At 42.0% G+C, this 17,764-nt stretch overlaps 1 protein-coding gene across 5 annotated transcripts; it reads right to left on the bottom strand.

The window, feature by feature from the left end:
• Positions 1-234: 234 nt before the first annotated feature.
• Positions 235-16,507, bottom strand: ttll4 (tubulin tyrosine ligase-like family, member 4). 5 transcript variants are annotated; one of them, XM_032567999.1, is made up of 21 exons: positions 16,362-16,472; positions 14,561-15,453; positions 12,836-13,401; positions 12,680-12,756; positions 11,495-11,545; positions 11,346-11,412; positions 8,126-8,244; positions 7,939-8,049; positions 7,766-7,842; positions 7,486-7,680; positions 6,863-6,945; positions 6,657-6,785; positions 6,455-6,577; positions 5,936-6,034; positions 4,654-4,788; positions 4,437-4,574; positions 4,145-4,277; positions 3,771-3,981; positions 3,440-3,507; positions 2,896-2,966; positions 235-2,247 (listed from the first exon to the last, which is right to left on the bottom strand). In XM_032567999.1, the coding sequence occupies exons 2-21, from the start codon at positions 15,107-15,109 to the stop codon at positions 2,070-2,072; spliced, it is 3,180 nt and encodes a 1,059-aa protein (XP_032423890.1). In that variant the 5' UTR covers positions 15,110-15,453; positions 16,362-16,472; the 3' UTR covers positions 235-2,069. The 5 variants fall into 5 exon arrangements, with proteins under 5 accessions (XP_032423890.1, XP_032423891.1, XP_032423893.1 ...); XM_032568000.1 differs by having other exon boundaries at positions 4,181-4,277; XM_032568002.1 differs by having other exon boundaries at positions 14,561-14,993.
• Positions 16,508-17,764: the final 1,257 nt, after the last annotated feature.

The raw sequence follows: 17,764 nt of genomic DNA, 5'->3' as shown, positions 1-17,764 counted from the left end.
TAGTTTGGCAGGGGTTTTGTTGCAAAACTGTAATTCCTGAGTTAAATTAATCATTTCTTTTCTTCCTCAACATTTCTTAAGTTCAAATTACGAGAAGGTCATTTTACATTTTTTAAGGGAGTGTTCAAATCAATTTTTCTTTTAGTCTTATAATGCCAAATTCTAAACAAAACAGAACATTAGGTCACAGAGAAATAGATATTTTTAAACAATTTTAAATAAATGATCCACATATTACAATTGTATAACAAATAACTTTTATTTCCTCCATATCAACCTGAGCATTTAAAACATCCTTGAACAAAGATCAGTGGATAAAAAGATCCAGAGGTTCAGCTGTGAAAGCAAACAGAGAATGCCTCAGTATGGGGACACTGCTGTCACACAGAGGCTTAAGGCATGTTCAGTAAACCAGCAGCAGCTTCTCTGCAGACAGCTGGAGATGGACATGTTTTCAATGATATTTATTACACAAGTCAGACTTTACAATGTACCTGCTAGCAGAATTTCTAACCAAGTCAGCTATGTTTACAAAAACATAGCTGTTTCTATCATAAATATGCTCCGCCTTCTAATTTTTTATTCTATTTTTTTCTGAGGAAGTCAGGACGCCACACTTATTGAAATGTGTGGTCCTGGTCCCAGTCTGGGGAAGCACTGATTTTACCCATCAGATTTCAGCAAGCAGTTTCAAAATAAGCAAGTAACTATTAATTAAGCAACAATTCACTCATGTTTCATCATCTTTCTCATGTTTCTGTTATGACACACAAGGCACAACTCTAAGGCATGTGATGTTAGCATTCTGCTCCATAAAAACCTGTCAAAATCGATGCTGCTCTGTGCAGCAGGACCCCCAACAACATCAAATATCCTAGTCTAATCACTGCCAATTGGTTTTTGTTCTGAGATGTCAAACTATGCTTATTAAACACTGTTCTACTGAAGAGAACAGTGAAAACAGGAACATTAGTTTAGCAGCTGTGTATAAACCGGGTTATAAACAAACTTCTGGAAAATACTAAATATTAAATCAGCAAACACTGTTACAGAAACACTGAGCGCCTTTCAGCTTTGTGCATCCTTGGTTTTGTGTTGCAGGAAGCCCACTTCTGTCTTTTGCATCACAAAATCCCAGCTGCCTCCCACAGCAGCTGGGTATGACCCTGAAATACTTGAACTACAGCATTTACTTGCTCTCATCACCATAACAGAGGTAGAACGTTAGTCCGACTGAAACTTGTTAAGAAGAAATACATGAAGCTCAAACAAACTCAAGCAACTTGGAAACATGGGAAATGAAAGCATAAAGCAACAGCTTCAGTTAGGCTTCAGCTGAGAGCAGCCCTTCAAAAAGCATTGAACACTTTGATTCTGCAGGACCCTGCAGCCTGACTCCTGGAGAGGCAGTGAGGATCAGCACCGCATCAGCCTGGAGGATAAAGTGTCAGCTGGTGTGATGCATGCAGCAGCTCTGACTTATCACAGTGAATTCTTGTTCTGAGCCGACAGATCTGCACAGAATTCTCTACTCGGCCCACTGATTCTACACAGACCTCAACACAGCCTGATAAGCTTGTTTCCATGCCGATGTTCGACATGCCTACTGAAATAAATCTCACATTACATCCCATTCTGCTATCAAAGTTTATCCATAGCCGCAAACGCCAGCACTGCAACAGACTGAGACCATTGCAACCGGACAGGCCCAGGCGTGTCAGAGAGGTGCAGACAGAAGGGACACATCAGAACATCTGGGTGTGTCCAGCTTTCAGGACAAGACACAGTCAGAACATCCTTTCATCACCAGAGCAATCGGGGGCAGGGGCCACTCTTTGGGGTCCCCTGAAAAAATATCCCAAAAAAGAATTATGTAAAAGCTTCTCTGCTTCAATTTAGCAGAAATTTCAAGATTGATTTTCTAAAGGCCACAGAAGCAGCTGCTGCTCATCCCTCTGATGGTCCAGTTAAAGTAAACCTGAACAGAGTCCTTCATTCTTTCTACTCCAGAGACTTTGGAGGACTCTGTGGTACCCAGGTTCTGTGTCAGTTCTGGTACCACAGAGTCCTCAGAAGGAGGAAAAGTGCTGAGGCAGCAGGTTCTGAAAGGGGGTGGGCTGAGGGCTGGCACGGGCACTGCTGCTTACACTGGACCCCGTACTCTGGGAGCTGGGCAGACTGGACACAGACGGCGACTCTGGGTCTGAACAGTCGTCATCAGAGGCGTTACGGTGGCTGACCACCACCCTGAAACACAACACACACAGAGAGACACTGGTGTCAGGAATGTCTGCAAGTCAAACCCCTACCTCTTTACTCAAAATTCTGACTTTAATCTTCTGAGACCAAAAGTCAGAATTCTGAGATTCAGGTCAGCTTGTTTTCCACTCTGTGGCCCCAATCCACTTCTATAAACATGATTCTGTCAGGTTACATCACATAAATCAAACATGTCTCTAATAATTGCTGGTTTTACCAAAAGGTTTTATTTCACAGGTATGTCTGAGTACCACTGTATGCAGGCACATTAATGTAAAATTGAGTGTACAGAAAAAGTGCAGCATCTCAAGGCTGCATGGATAACTGCAGCCTTGAGGTGCATCATGGAGGTCTAGATGCTGACTGTGTCCTCTATGAGACACTACAGGGTCACCATCAGACCTGGTCAATGTCAGACACATGCTGGAAATGTTTCTACCAGTAAAGCAAATGTTAAACTGCGTGTCTAAAGTCGTAATGGCCAATCAGGAAGACAATAACTGAAGTGAACCAATTTTTCTTTTTATCTCCAAAAGGTTAAATGTCAGTGTTCTTATTTTGAAAATATTTTTGACAACTTCATGGTAGAGGAGCTGCATTGCTTGGATTGGTTTCCATGGCGCTGTGGCTGTTTACCTGGATCTGGATGGACTCACCACACCTGGCTTCAGGGGTTCCAACCTCGACTTGTAGCTATACTTGGACCACTGCACACAAACAACCAGAAAAAGAGACGGACGTTTAACATCTGCAGCTCTCAGGGAGGCTTCTTCCCCTTTGGTTCTACCTTCTCAGCTTCTTATATCTTTCTTAAAAAAAACACAAAAAAAAACTGGTCTTCCCTCAGTAGCATCATCTACACTAAGGAGTACAGTGCTAACGCCATGGATGTTTATGTTTCCTAGACAGGATTTCTTTTTTCTAACTGGATGATTTCTGATCAGGGCCTCTGTGTGAACGACTGCTTGACTTCTCTGTGGGTCTCTAATGAAGTTAGAAGATTAAATATGACGAGAAAAAAAATTCAATCATCAAATAATTGTACCGAAAATCTAACTTTTGTGATCATGTGTTTAAGGCTCTTGTTTCTCTTTTCTATTTCCTCTTCTTTATGAAAGCAGCTGTCCTGCCTGGATAACCTAACGGGGTTGTGATGGCCTCTGGCCCTGGAGCTTCTCACCATGTGAGCGGGGTCACTGCTCCCCAGATGGATTCCTTTATGACAGAGAAGCCTCAGCAAACTGATGCCTGCACACAAGACACAAAAAAATTTCAACAGGTTACGTCGCTGCCAAAAATAACTTTTTTTCCATGCAGGTACTTTAGTTAGATCATGGAGAGAAACACAATGATCACTAGGCCACTACTTAAAAAAAAATTCTAAAAAAGATTGCAGGTTTTCTCATGTAGCAAAACAGATGCGGTTCAAACAATTCTAATCGAATGTTTCTTCACCATATGGCACTAAGCTTCCTGCTGGAAAACGGAGCTTATTTTGCCTTGGCTCTCACATTTGGTCCGGTCATTGCAGTGCTTCTGTTCCCACTGATCCAGCAGGATGTTGAGGTATCTGGGACACTCAAAGAAGCGAAGGTAGCGTGATGAAGTATGCGATGGGAAAATGCGCTCAAACTCTCCTCGTCGATTCAGTTCATCTTCGCTCTCGGCCAGCACGCGGACGTCCTCAGGAGTCAAAATGTCCAACACTGATGATAGGAAGTCCTTTATGAGGCAGGAGGAGACAAACAAGTTAAAAACTTATTTTTCTCTTTGTGAGGAGAGAAAATAGAAAAACTAGCAACATTGTGCATGTAGTTTCTTTCAAATGTCATCTAATAAAAGCACTTATTGAAAGCAGATGATATTATTTTATCAGTAGACTCACCTGCTGTAACAGAGCTGTGTGCATGCATTTGTTTACCTGGTCCGCATAGCGCTGTGCAAGGTAAAATGCTCGTTTTACTTTCTCATCAGCAGACAGGTCAGATTTTCTCTTTTCTTTGTTCCCTCCATGTAAACTACAAAACAGAGACACTAATTTTAATATTTTTCCTCAGAGTTGCATAAACCCCCCCCAAAAAACAAAAAAAAATAAAAGGTCACCGAGGCAATCCCTTTTTTCATCTTGGACACAGAATCCCAGCGATAGAAACCGAGGTGTAGAAGGTCCTCCCTACCTACTGGTGGAGCTGGAGGCACTGCTGCAGGAGGACACCACTTCTTCTCTCGGGGGAATCCTGAAGCCGGCCAGGTTCAGGAGGTCTCTGATCATCTGGCCTTTAATGGAAACGTCCAGGGCAGAGTTGGAGTGGAGGCTGAAGGACAGAGAGCAGAGCTACAGACGCGTTTCTACAGCCTTCCATCTGACTGCAGGTGCAGCGGTCTGCGTGTCACCTGGGTGATATGTTGACCTCCAGGATCCAGGGTTTTAGGTTCTCGTCCAGCATGATGTCAAAGCCAAACAGCTCGTGGCAGCTGTGAGGTGTTTTCACGTGCATCTTCAGCAGGGTGTTCACATATGGCTCAGAACTGAGAAGCAAACAGAAATGAGGAAACTTGTTTGATTCTGGTATTGTTTTAGCTTTTCACACAAACAAGGTGTTTGGTCTATGAACAAGTCTGGGACAGCTACTGTGGCTTTGACTGATGAAGCCAAAGTGATGTAGGAACAATGCTCTGTGTAGGACCTGGACTCCATTTCTAGTTCAAAGTGTAAAACAATTTTACAGGTCAGAACTCAGAACTGGCTGAGGTTCTTTAAAAACAGTTTTCAGATACAGTTGTGTTCAGAATAATGGCAATGTGTTAAAAAAAACATATTTGGCTGATTCTTTATGAGTTTATTCATTCTTCTTCATTTGGAACAGAAGGTTTTCTCATTCTCTGCATTCTTTGTGTTTTCCCTTTACCAACTTTAAAAGCTATGCTTAACTCCTGAATGTCTACAAGTTATTTCACTCTGACGTTCTCTAACCAACATGTCCAACATATGATGTCCTTCTCCTTATACAGGAACCGCCTGCTTGAATTCTGTTTGCTCCCACAATGAATGAGCCCTGGGTTTATTTGGAACACACTCTATTCAACCCATGATTCAACTATGTTGTATCAGCATGATGCACGTCATTGTGGGTTTCCTGTTACTCTACTAAATCCATCCATCCATTTTCTGTACAGCTTTTTACCTGGTGAGGTTGGGAGGGGTGCCGGTGCTGATCTCCAGTGAATGTTTCGGACGAGAGGCGGGGTACGCCCTGGACAGGTCGCCAGTCTGTCGCAGTACTCTACTACACCTACTGATAAATTATTAGCTATGTAGAAATGTCACTTCTTCTAAAGCTGCTCTAGTTAGTATTGATGGCCTGCACTTATTTTAAACACAACTAAAAACTAAACCTAGTTTTTAATGATATGTGATGTTAATGTTTTTTTATTCATTAAACAATTTAGAATCAAATGAGGAAACGAGTTTGATCTTTAAAACATTTGCTAACTTTGTGAAAATTTTGTAGTTTTTTTCCCTAAAACATTACTAAAATATTGTGTCATTCTCATAAATCGTATAAAACATATTGCCTCCTGAGCTAAATGTGTCATTAGACCTTGATAAGTGTGTTTGTGACAGAAGACCATAATCTGTAAAGAAAGTTGTCAGTAAATGGAACAGTGAACTTACGCTATAATAGTTTTGATCACAATGTCTTTAATCTTCTCCCATATCAGGTTGGTGTTGATGCCTTTAGAGCCAAGGAAGTGCCACAGAGCCTTCAAAGCCCTGAAAAGACACAACAGAAAAATATTTGACTTTAATATTAACAAAATGGAAAAGAAGCTGTGTTTTATTGGCTGAACGTTACAGTAGGGCGACAGTAGATCAGGAAAACATGGAGCAGGGATCGTGTTGCTAAATAATGCGATGATAATATTTTGACACGGCTTCATCAAAATGTATACTGCACCATTTCTGAGCTCTGGCATCTTTGCGATTATTAAAATATTCATCGTATGTGAGCATCGAGGGCAGAGAGAATCCAGCCAACAGGACACATATATAACTGACATGCAGAATTATTATGCATAACTTGCAAAAACAATAAAAAATCCCACCAAATACTTCATTCAATTGTGATTGTAATGCTGCATACTATAAGGTCTGGTTCTACCCCCACACACTCTCAAATGTCCTGTGAGTTACCATTTGTGTCCCTGGCAGGCCTTGTCATCGCTGTTTGTCTGGTACTCAGAGTTCATCTTGTTCACGCTGTAGTTGGTCAGGTGCATGAACTTGTTGTTTAGAGTCTTCATGGAAGACGAATACCTGCAGAGAAACAGAACCGCTGCCTCAGTGTGGATCAGTTCCAGTCCACATAACCCAACAGGATGTTGTTCATTCTCACTTGCAGCTGGCAAAGCGGACCAATCCGTCAGAGAACAGGTAAATTCGGAGCGGCTCATAGGATGTCACATAGACGTAGATCCGCAAGTCAAACTTGTTCCCGCCAATGAGGTAGGGTTTGTGAAGGTACCTGCAGATAAGGAAGCAGAGGGAAATGTTTCCATACACATAGTGACAGTGAGCTTTGGTCAGATCTGTGCTGCTTACTTCTGCACCAGCAATGGTCTCTTGCGGGGCAGCTGACTCCATTTGTGGATGACCTGGATCCCCATTCCTCTGGCTGACGCAGGCTGGGAGACAGAAGAACAACATTAAGGAAAAAGAAACTTTTTTTTTCATCTATAACAGACTCAGTGTTTAAGTTGACACATCAGGTCTCTGATCAAATTTCCTGATTCACCAAAGTGAAAACTGACAAAAATAACTGACAAAAATATATAAATCACCGACATATTTTTCATTCATTATTCTGGCATTTAGTTAACAGATATTAGTTTGGTGATTTTAACCAAACTGAGGCAAAAGACATTTGGTCAGATTTAAGTTCAGTGAGGAACAAAACAGGCCTTTGTGTCTTTTTACTTGACGTGTGCAAACTTCTGGTTTTAACTGTGCAAGTCCTTCTTTACACGACATTTAGAAGTAGTTCATATAGTCATTCATTAAAACACAACATGTTCAGCTTCTTTTTCTGTTTGTTTCGTGGTTTTTTACGCCATTGATGTAATGTACTGCACCATGTACTCCAATGTAAAATAATTCTCTACTTAAAAACAAAAGAAAAGAAAAAAGAAGTAGTTCACACTAAATCAGAAAAGTGCAGAACGTACAGGTTTGATGATCCACTTCTTCCTGGAGCCACTATCTTCCCATGCCTTCCGCAGCAGTTTGATATCCTGAGGAAGGATGAACGTCTTTGGGAAGAAGTCAAACTCCTGCTTGCCAAAGCGATGCTGCATCTTGGACAGATTCCTCCAAAGTCGGTCCTTCCTGCCAATTTGAAAGGTTCCTGGAAAGTGGTTCAACTGCAAAAAATAAAAAAGAACAACCACACGTTCAATCTGGAGACTGCAGGTACATTGGCAGGAGTGTGTGCATGCAGATACTCGCCTTTTGGTGCTCCCCGATGGCCTTAAAGCCAGGAGATTTCATGTGGTGTCCCCAGCAGCCCAGCCAGTTGTTGCTCTCTGCATTAACAACACAATTCACTCACTCAGGATGACTAAACAGATTCCCATCTCACTGTCTGAAAGGTGTGCAGGTTTTGGTGTGTGATGACTCACTCTTGGTGGCTTTGAAGTGTGACCTAGCGATGGTGTGCTTGACGATGTTGGGGGTAACAGAGCTCATCTTCCATTTGAGTAGGCGTCTCTGTTCGGCAGGCAGCAGCTCCACTGCAGAACATCAGACATGAGATCAGCTGGTAAAGAGCATCTACTGGTTCTAAACTACAGAGGAGTCACTCCTGACCTTTCTCATTGGCTGTGCTGAAGTAGAGTGTGGGGCGCATGAGGGGAAACAAGCTGGGGACGAGCGCCGGTTGCTCCTCTCGATCATCCTCTGCCCCCAACACCATCGGCTCTTCAATACTGACCAGGAAGGGATGATAGGAGGAATAAGAAGAGTTGAACAGGTTGATGATTCACAGGTTTGGTCTGACTGCTCTTCACTGCTCTCCACAGAAAGACTAAAGAATCCAACCATAATTCCAAAAAAGTTTGGATGTGATCAAATGCTAAAGTAATAAAAGGAAAAAAAAATCCACTGACTTTGCAGGAATGCTGATAAATATTCACAACAGATTCACTCATCTGCCCTCACACTCGCATGAACTTGAGACTTCCCGTTCTTAATCCACAAGGTTCCACTCTTTACAGCAACACAGCTTCAGCTCTTCTAGGAAGACTATCCACAGGGTTGAGGAGTGGAGGGAGCTGATGGCAGTTTTTGACCAACCAACCAATGTGGGTTTTACACAGATGTGACCATGGACATAATCACAGCACAGCACCAGAATGCTGTGTGGTTCTCTAATCTAGAACCACACAGCATCCTGGGAGATGTAGGTAGGACTGCTCAACCCCTCACAGCCAGGAAAGCAAGGTGTGTGACATCAACTAACTCACTCTTTGGTTAACTAGCAACAACCTGTTAGTTGCACAGCAGCTTGAGGTTTCCCCACCGTGGCTCATAACTGGTTAAAAATCAACAATAGCGTGTGGATAAAACAGAAAAGGTCACATCACCAGCTGGTGGTATTTCAAATATTAAAAGAAAAAAAAACATCAATAACTATCTATATCAACTTATATTAAGATGTGTTTTTCAGCCATATCCTCCAGCCCTAGGGAGGAAGCCGAGCTATCTAACAGAGAAGAGTGGAAGAAAATTTGATCAAAATCAACAGAAACCATGAATGAAAATAAGCAAAGATTTTCTTGTAATTGTAGATTTCCAGTGATCCACAGAGAGACAACAGTGTAACTCAGAGCTTTAGAAAAACCTCTGATTCGATATGTGCAGCCAAAGAAAACAAACAGCACACTGGACAGCATTATTTAACATTATAAAGGTAGATTTATCAACGGGATCTAAACAGTAGAGCTTGTAATTAACACAGCAAACCAAAACCTGAGCAAATTAAAAAGTAATGCAGCCACAGGCGAACTCAGTGACATTTAACTAACACCATCTGGCATCAGGTCACAGATTCATTTTGTAACACAAGGTGCTCTACATGTGCGTAACATGATGCCAGGTAGGATTAGGTGGCAGAGGCCTTTACACACAAAGGACAGCAATTCTGATCCGACTGTTCTACGGTCATTTAGTGGAGGATTAATACCGGCTAAACTTCATTTCTTTAAGAACAACAGCAGCTCAGACATACTCACATGACAGTCATATAGAAGACAAGATGAGATTTCCAGATTCAGCTAAACTTCTGACAGGTTACTTTGGAATTACAGACAGGTTTCTAACTATATGGAATATAAACAGGTGGAGCTCTCAGGTGGAGATGTGGAGAGTTCAGGGTGTCAGTGAGCTCAGTGAATGAGCTGAGGAACAAACCAGTTGGGGAAGGAAACAATAGTGCTCCTGATCTGGGTTGTTTTAGCAGAGAATCAGCTGTCCAGAGACAATACAGCAGAGCTTTCCACCATCATCTGCTGCTTTCAGCCTGTCCAACAACAAACTGAGAGGACAACAGGGAGACCAGATCAGCTGGGAAGATGTTTGATTGAGGGCCAGGAGGACCAATCAGGAAGGGAGTCTGGGTTGCAGCTTCCTTTCTAAGTGAAGGCAAAAGGAAGATGTTGAATATTTTGTTTCTGAAAAAACTAAAACCTTTGTGAGCACATATGGATTTGGATTTATTATCAGGGATCAGTACCTTTAAACTTTTTCAGATATTTGTTACATTACAAGCAAAGTATTTTAATGAGATAAAATATATTCATGTCTTTCATCGTCCGTAAGTGGTTCTCTTTCCTCCTTATATTCATCAACTCTGACCAGATTACCTGTTCAGCTAAAGAAAAGCATTCACACAGAATGCTGTTGCCACCATCTGGCATGTGTCACCATGGGGACGACGTGTTCAGAGTAAAGTGCAGTGTCGTTCTTTTTAAAAAACACACAGTGTTTTACTTTCAGGCCTAAAAGCTCTGCTTGGGCTCAACTGAGCAGAGTAAACAACTAACAGGACTTTTTATTGTTGTCTTCTTGTCACACTTCCAGTAAGGCCAGACCTGTGGCGTGCATGACCAATCATTTTCCTGACTACAGATTCTTTAAAAACCTAACCCTAATCCTGCTTCATGCTTCTCCACACCGTTCTGCCTGACCTGTCTGCTGGGGTACTTGGTTGTCATGACGCTGGTTGCTCTCTAAAAGGCCCCTGCATACTTCATCTGAAGCCGAACAGCTGTCTGCTGGTGGTTTTGGCACGTTCGTATTTGCACACACCTTTCATAAAACGGCGCAGACCACCTGGGCGACACCCTTCCTCCATCTGCATACGTCCTACCTCTACCAGCAACGCTCTCTCTCCCTGAATCCTCAGTTTTGCTTTTCGGCCAATGTCACAAACAGAGCGCCACAATTTTCTGCAGGCAGCCTCCTTCGTGAACGACGACATTACAGTTTCCATCCAGGAGTTATTAACCATTTACCAGTTATTTAGTGAAGAATCTTAAAAATGTACATAATTCCTCATTGCGCAAGTTAAATGTTCCTCAAAGGTATCCATGTCTCCTGTGAATGCAGAAACCGGATAGTGGAAGTAGACTAGTTGAAGAGAAATATCAACATTGCTGTCTGAGCGCATAAAGCACAGCAACAAACTTCTGACCAAGCAGACAATACTTCATATAGAGCTCTGTAGAAATAGTTTAACTAGGGTCTGGAGTCAAGTTTGCAATTTTCATCATGCATCTGCGTCAATGAGAACCGATTTTAGCAATTTAAATGAGGTATGTTGGGGTCATAAGGGTCTAACACACCTGTTAGAGAGCATGGTGTCAGTTAAGTGTTGGTTAAGATTGGGAATATACTAGTAATGGTTAGGGTTATAGTTAGGAGTAGGGCCTGAAAGCAATAGTCTTCAGTGTATTATAAGCCTGGTGATCCACCAGGCTTATAACATTGCTGTGTGTGTGTGCTGTGGGGGTGTGTGCGTGTGTGTTACCTAGAGATGCAAGGAATTGATGCATCAGAAGAAGAAGAACGAATGATGGAATAACATTCTGAATCATCTGAAAATGGAAACAGAGAGAATTATTATGTCTCATCTCCATATTGTCCAGAGTTCCAATTGAATAAAAAATCTGGATTTACCATCAGTGTTTTCCATTTCAACACGCTGCCCAGCGTGTGGCTCTGTCTTCCCTGTAAAGTTTATGTATGAGTTCCCGGTTGGCCGGTGTGTTAGTGTTTAACGAACCAGCGCTAACCTCATCATGCAGGTTCAGCCCACGGAGCAGCTTTCGCGCTCACCTTGTAGTCAGGCATCACGCTGGTTTTATATTATTTTATTATTATTTTTAGCATTATTTTTCCGGTTATACCGGTTACCAAATGCTTTATCCACTTAGTCAGCCAGAGTCAGTGCACATGGCCACGTAGTTTCTGTGACGCTTATTAAAAACTCAACAGACACAAAATGGAAGAGCTACTAAAGCCACATCAGCAGCATTAAATTAAATCTCCCGTTTGTTGAGCATCTCTGTGCAGTGCAGCGGATTTAACTCATCATGTAGGGCCGGTCCAAGGCTGTTTTACGCCTTGAGCAGAATCTGACTTAGGGGCCCCTCTTGCTGCTAAAAACATCAGCACCTCTAACAGCTTCTGTGTTAGATTTAGTGAAATCTGGGAGAAGGGGAGTAGTTTAAATGGCCAGCCTAAAAAGCAATCAGTTATAACTGCAGTTTACTGATTTGTATTTGTGAATGAACAGAGCTCAAACTCAAAGATTAAACTCATAGCATCAGATTGTAGCTGTGGTAACAAAACAATCTAACTATAAATATTGTTCTTTGAACTTTTACCAAGTTAACTTGCCAGCTCCTTAAAATCTTACATTTAGATGTGAAACAATTTAAAATATTTTAATTTATGTATGCTAAAGCCATTGATCATCTCAATAAACAAATGTTACATTTATGTATCTGTGGTCTGTGTTAAAATATTAGCATTTATGGGACCTTATGGAGGCGCTGACTTAATTTGGATTAAACAGAAGTGCAAATAATTGATATTCATTTTAGTTGTATTTTTTGATTTGTTGTTTTAAGACTCTATAGTTGTGGGTTTCAATAGCGTTTCACTGGAGATGTTTTCCCATAACATATAATTACCCAGTAATACTTTTACATTTCCTGTCAACTTAACATCTCTAATACAAAAACACGATGGACCGCCTCGGCACCCCGACCACCGGGCTTAGGAAGTTTTTTGGGGTAAACCCTGCTTAACTGTCTAAACAATAAATCAGGTAATAAAATATACTTTTAATGAACTCACCATCATCACTGAAGGCATTTTCCAGCTCATCTAGAAGCTCCTCCTCCATTCCATCCACCTGCATCACACATTCCAAGCTGGAAAACAAGGTAAGAATGAGACACTCCAAGTTAAGTGGATAAAAAAAAAAAACAATGATTAAAACCACTGACTCACCTCATCAGCTGCTCCTCTGTCACTGATGAGGATGAGTACAGGGACTGAGTTGAAGTGGAGGAAGACTGTCCTTCCTTGGTGAGGTGAATGGCTGAAATCTGATTGGTCACTGAGCCCACCAAAGCTCCAGCAAGACATGGAGCTACACCTTCAACAGCATGGAGCCCTGTGGGCTGCAGACGCTGATCGCCACACCGAACAGCTGGCACATTGCTGCAGAGAGATGAATCCAGTCCTCTGCATGTAGATAGCCGGGGCAATGGTGCACTGTGGGATTTGCGGTTAGCAGCTGCAACCAGAACACCTGCAGGACCAAATTTATCTAGCCGCTGATTCCTTGAAGGCGACCGTGTTGCACGGCCATTTTGAGTCTTAGTGTGTTTTGTTGGCGCCTTAGTCGAATGGCCCCTTCGTGGAGCGTTCAGCTGCCACTTTGTGCTTCTCGTTTCTTGCTTTGTGCCGTTGTGGCCAGAGGTATTCTTCCATAACTTTGTTCCCTGATGTTTGGACAGCTTCAAGCTCAGGTGAGGCACTGGTGGTGAAGAGGAACAGTCTATAGTCTTAGGCTGAGGAATAAAACAGAAAAAGTGTCACCAGATAACTGCAGTCACAAAACATGTGACATGAAAGTATTTATACTGCTTAAACTTTTTGTATTTCATTGAGATTTTAAAGGTAGACTTGAATAGAATCTAAGTGTGTGGGATTAAATCTCAGTGTAAAGGCAGCTGCTCTATGAAGGCCTCAGAGGTTTGTTAGAGAACATGAAGATCCCAAAGGACCACAGCAGACAGGTCAGGAACATTTCTGGCTTACATGCAATAAAAGGAAAGAAAAAAATATATAGATGTGCCAGCATCATGCTGTGGGAAAGATTTTCCCCATCAGGGTCAAAAACGTGAGTTAGAGGTGATGGCAGGACCTAAGTAAAGGGCAAGAAAACTATTACAGGCTGATATTCATCTTGAAAGACAACAACCCCAAACATTCAGCCAGAGTTGCAATGATAAACCCACTTCAGGGACCCACTTCAGTGGTGCCCTAAGTGGGTCCTCCAGGGTCGGCATCCTGCATGTTTTAGCTCTGGTTTAACACACCTGGATCAAATGATGGCTCATTAGAGGCCCTAAGAAGAACATTGACATTCTGAAACGCTTGTTGCTACATCCAGGGAGAGAACTAAAATGTGCAGGAAGCCGACCCCTGAGGACTGACTTTGGGTACCACTTTCCTAGTCAAAGTCTAGACCTTCAATTAATAAGGGAGTGAATTATGCTTGCCACATTTTTTATTAAAAAAAGAAAGAAAACTAAAGAGTCTTCCTTGCATAAAATCTAAAATAAAAATAAATAAATTGATATTTCTAGCATGACAAAAAATATGAAAATGTCTGACTACCATACAGTGCCTAACTGAATTTTTGGAGCTGTATTCACTAATGTTTCAATGCTTGTTATTCATTTCATGGGTAATAGACAAGTGCAGCCATGGCAGACAGTCTGCATGGATTCCTGAGTGATAAAGTGGATGTAATCTCCGGTTGTGTTACCACCATAAAACTGCTGCTCTGTTGGTTGAACAGCGCAGGATGAGCAGTAACAATGGAGAACAGGAACACCACTAGTCATGCTTTCAGCCAGCACTACTGGCCCCTGTTGTATATTTTCTGTACACCTGCTGTATATCTGCTGCTCTGGCCTCAGTGCAGGAGATGAACCCACTCACCATCAGCTTGGCGATTCGTGGCACAGTGGCATGTCCTTTGATGAACAGGTCTCCATGACAACCTGGTGAAGACTCTAGTGGCACATGGTCAGTGGAATCCTGACTACGTACCAATCCGTCTCCAGACTGAAGGATCTGGGTTGGTAAACAGCCCTCAGTGACTCCTCTCAGCTGGACCTCCTGTGCCATGGTCCTGGCGTTAGGTCGATTTGGTTCTGACGCTGCCAGGTTCTGATTTGGTCTCTGAGTCCGGTTCTGGTGTTCTGACTGCTTCACTGACTTCTCTGATCCAAGGTGGTGACTTCTGGTGTTTGAACTGTTTCCACTGTCTTTCTCCCACACAGAGCACACAGATGACATCATGGATAAAGCACCGGCAGATGGCAGATGTTTGTAGATGCTGGTAGCCTTGGGGAGCTCCGGTGGAGTGTGCCTGAAAGATGATTTAAAGGTTGCACCTGAAACCAAGGCAGCAGTGGGGGCATTATGAGTGTTGGAACATGCCCTGAGATTCCCTCCGCCCCACAGCGATGACTGGTTGGTGGGCATGGCGGTGTGTTGCAAAGCGCCTCCAGATGTTCTACGCGCCGTTAGAAGCACAGGTAGATGCTGAGGACTCCCTGATCAGAGTCTTCTTCAGCTGAAAGAACTTGGCAACGTCAGCTCCAACAAGTTCTTGATGAACCCTCACCAACGGCACTCATCACTGGCACCAAAATTTCACCCAGGATTCAGAGCAAAGTCTAAGCTCTCACACAGGCTGAATCGAGACAAATCTTCTCAAATCCTGTCGAGAGTGTTAGACTGCAAACTGGAAGTGGTGTGCGGGTTATCAATAGTTGACCGGTAAGTTTATAGAAGCCAGGGAGACATTTAGATGCACAGCTTCTGCCCTGAAACAATCCAAAGGATAAGAAAGTAGTATGAAATGATGCAGATGAAATGGACACATGGCCACAAAGTGAACTATGAATCGATAACTTTCACTGCAAAACACATAGAAACTACTGAATAGAGTTAGACAGAGGATCTGAGCTCCAATGGCCATTGTTTAACAACCTACCAATGTAAACAGTGTAATTAACCTCTTTTCTTCAAGTAAGAATTATTATAGTGTCTTCCTCTGCCTCATCAACAATCTGTATATTCTCCAATATATCGAGGGATCTTTGCTTTTAGTCAACCGTTCCTTCTGATTTTTATCTCCAAGCTGCTCCTGTGATTTCCTCACCACTAATCATGTAACTCTTTATCCTCCTCGACAGGAATTCTCACATCTTCGGCTCTACTTTCTTTATATTACCACCAACTCCAAAATATGTCGTGTACCTTCCCTTTCCCCTTGTAGTACGCGTCCTAACACAGAGACCACCCTAGAGCTCACTGCTAGTGGTTGCAGATGGTTGAGCCCGGGTCCTAAAGTCTATGATCCATCTACCATGTTCAGACTCTCGTTTGTCTCTCAGCTGTCACCGACTCGTGTCGAGGGAGGGAACACTCTCACGTGCGTTCTCACCGCTAGTTTCAAATGAGCTAGTAAGCAACACTTCCCACGTTGAAATAACACAAGCCCAAGTCAGTGAGGCCTTACCTCTTAATAAAATAAATTAAGACGACGACTCAACCACCGAGTCATTATCAGTTAACAGAGCAGCTTCGATATCTGGGTGTGTTTACCGCTTCGCCGGGAAGTTAGCTTAGCAACAATTGAACGCAGAGACGAGATATTCCAATTATTGCTCGGCTTCTCAAAAATATAAAACAACAGCGTTTCAGGTGGTTAACAAAATCCCTTCCTTACCGACTTTATGTCCAGCGGTGTTTCCCAACATTTTGGTTCGTTTCTTTGGCAGGAGGTAAGTAGCTGGAGTTCGCTTAACAGCATAAAAGAGCTGTGAGTGCAGCACCGCAGCCAAAGATCGTTTATTGTGCTTAAAAAACACCCGCTCCTTCTTCGCTCTGAAATGTTACAATACTGCCACCCACTGGTAAAGAGTGGTAATTTGAAAGCCTAAATGAAAAACCAAAAAAAAAAAAGTGAACGTTTAATTTTGTTTTAAAATGCAAAATAGGAAATTTGATAACCACTCAGATCAAGGCGCAACTAGAGTCTACCAGAAGGCATACGGGAGACTCCATTACAAGTGGGGGAAAAAAAAATCCTTGGTCTGAAGAGACCAATGGAGCTTTTTGGCCACTAAACACGACGCTGTTCTGTGCTGGGCAGATACCAAACATCAAAGACTTTTTTCTGCTTTTGTAATTCTTAGATTCCACCACTAGATGGCAGTACTGCATATGAACATTCCTCATTTTAACGTTCCTGTTTTTTTCTTGCTCTTTCTTTTCATCTCACTATTTTATTTTTATAAAAAATCTACCCTCTCCTTCCTCTTGTACCCAGGTTTCATTCCCCAAATCTTTGTTTAGCTTTCTCATATTTTTAGCTTTCTTTAGTTCTAGTCACTATTTTATTTAAACCATCCTTTCCCTTATCTCTCCCTTTTTTCATATGAACTTTTTACCTTCCTTTCACTGAGTTGTGTTTCCTGTTTGTTCTCTTGTTTCTTTCCATCGTGTGTGTTTTTTCACTCCTTGATTATTTTCCTTTTCCTCTGTCTCTTTAGTTTACTGTTAACAATGACGGCACAAAAGCATTCAAGCACACTTGGTTTATTTTTCTCATTCCATCATTCAATCACCATGTTTGCTTTGCTATGTCTTCCAAACATCATGGAAGCCATTCCTTAGACATGACAACATCTGGAAAATGAAGTGTGATGACTTTCAGTGTTGACACACCGTAGTCTATTAATGTTATTTCTTGAAAAACTAGTAATTATTTGTTCTTGTGTGTTTCTGTCTGCCAGCCTCTGTCATTCTTCATTCGGTGATGTCACAGGCCATATATGGGTATGAATGGATATTTTAATTATATTTATTTTATGCATCTTGTTTATTCTCAGCAGGTCCTTTCCCATTTTTCAGGTATCAGTCTATCACCAACTGAGATCCAAATCATTAATACAGCTGACAGAAGGAACCTGATGATTCTGTTTTCTCTTCAAATTATTAATAGTACTGATACTTAGCATCATTTTAATCCTTTGTACTCCTTGGTTATTGTTATTTCTTTCATGGTTAAAGACTTTTCTTCATTTCTTTATGTTTGCCTTTCTCATTACTTGCACTGATTGTCAAACT

The sequence above is a fragment of the Xiphophorus hellerii genome, chromosome 7 (assembly GCF_003331165.1).
Source record: "Xiphophorus hellerii strain 12219 chromosome 7, Xiphophorus_hellerii-4.1, whole genome shotgun sequence".
Lineage (NCBI taxonomy): Eukaryota > Metazoa > Chordata > Actinopteri > Cyprinodontiformes > Poeciliidae > Xiphophorus > Xiphophorus hellerii.
Note: the sequence above shows the minus strand (reverse complement) of the source record. Positions and strands in the feature narration are given on the sequence as shown.

Excerpts from the sequence above, each read along its gene's own strand:
- ttll4 (XM_032567999.1), bottom strand. The coding sequence starts at position 15,109 with ATGCCCACCAACCAGTCATCGCTGTGGGGCGGAGGGAATCTCAGGGCA. Across the intron at positions 12,757-12,835 it reads ACAGAGGAGCAGCTGATGAG|CTTGGAATGTGTGATGCAGG; the intron begins GTGAGTCAGTGG and ends CTTGTTTTCCAG. Across the intron at positions 7,843-7,938 it reads ACACTTCAAAGCCACCAAGA|AGAGCAACAACTGGCTGGGC; the intron begins GTGAGTCATCAC and ends TTGTTAATGCAG.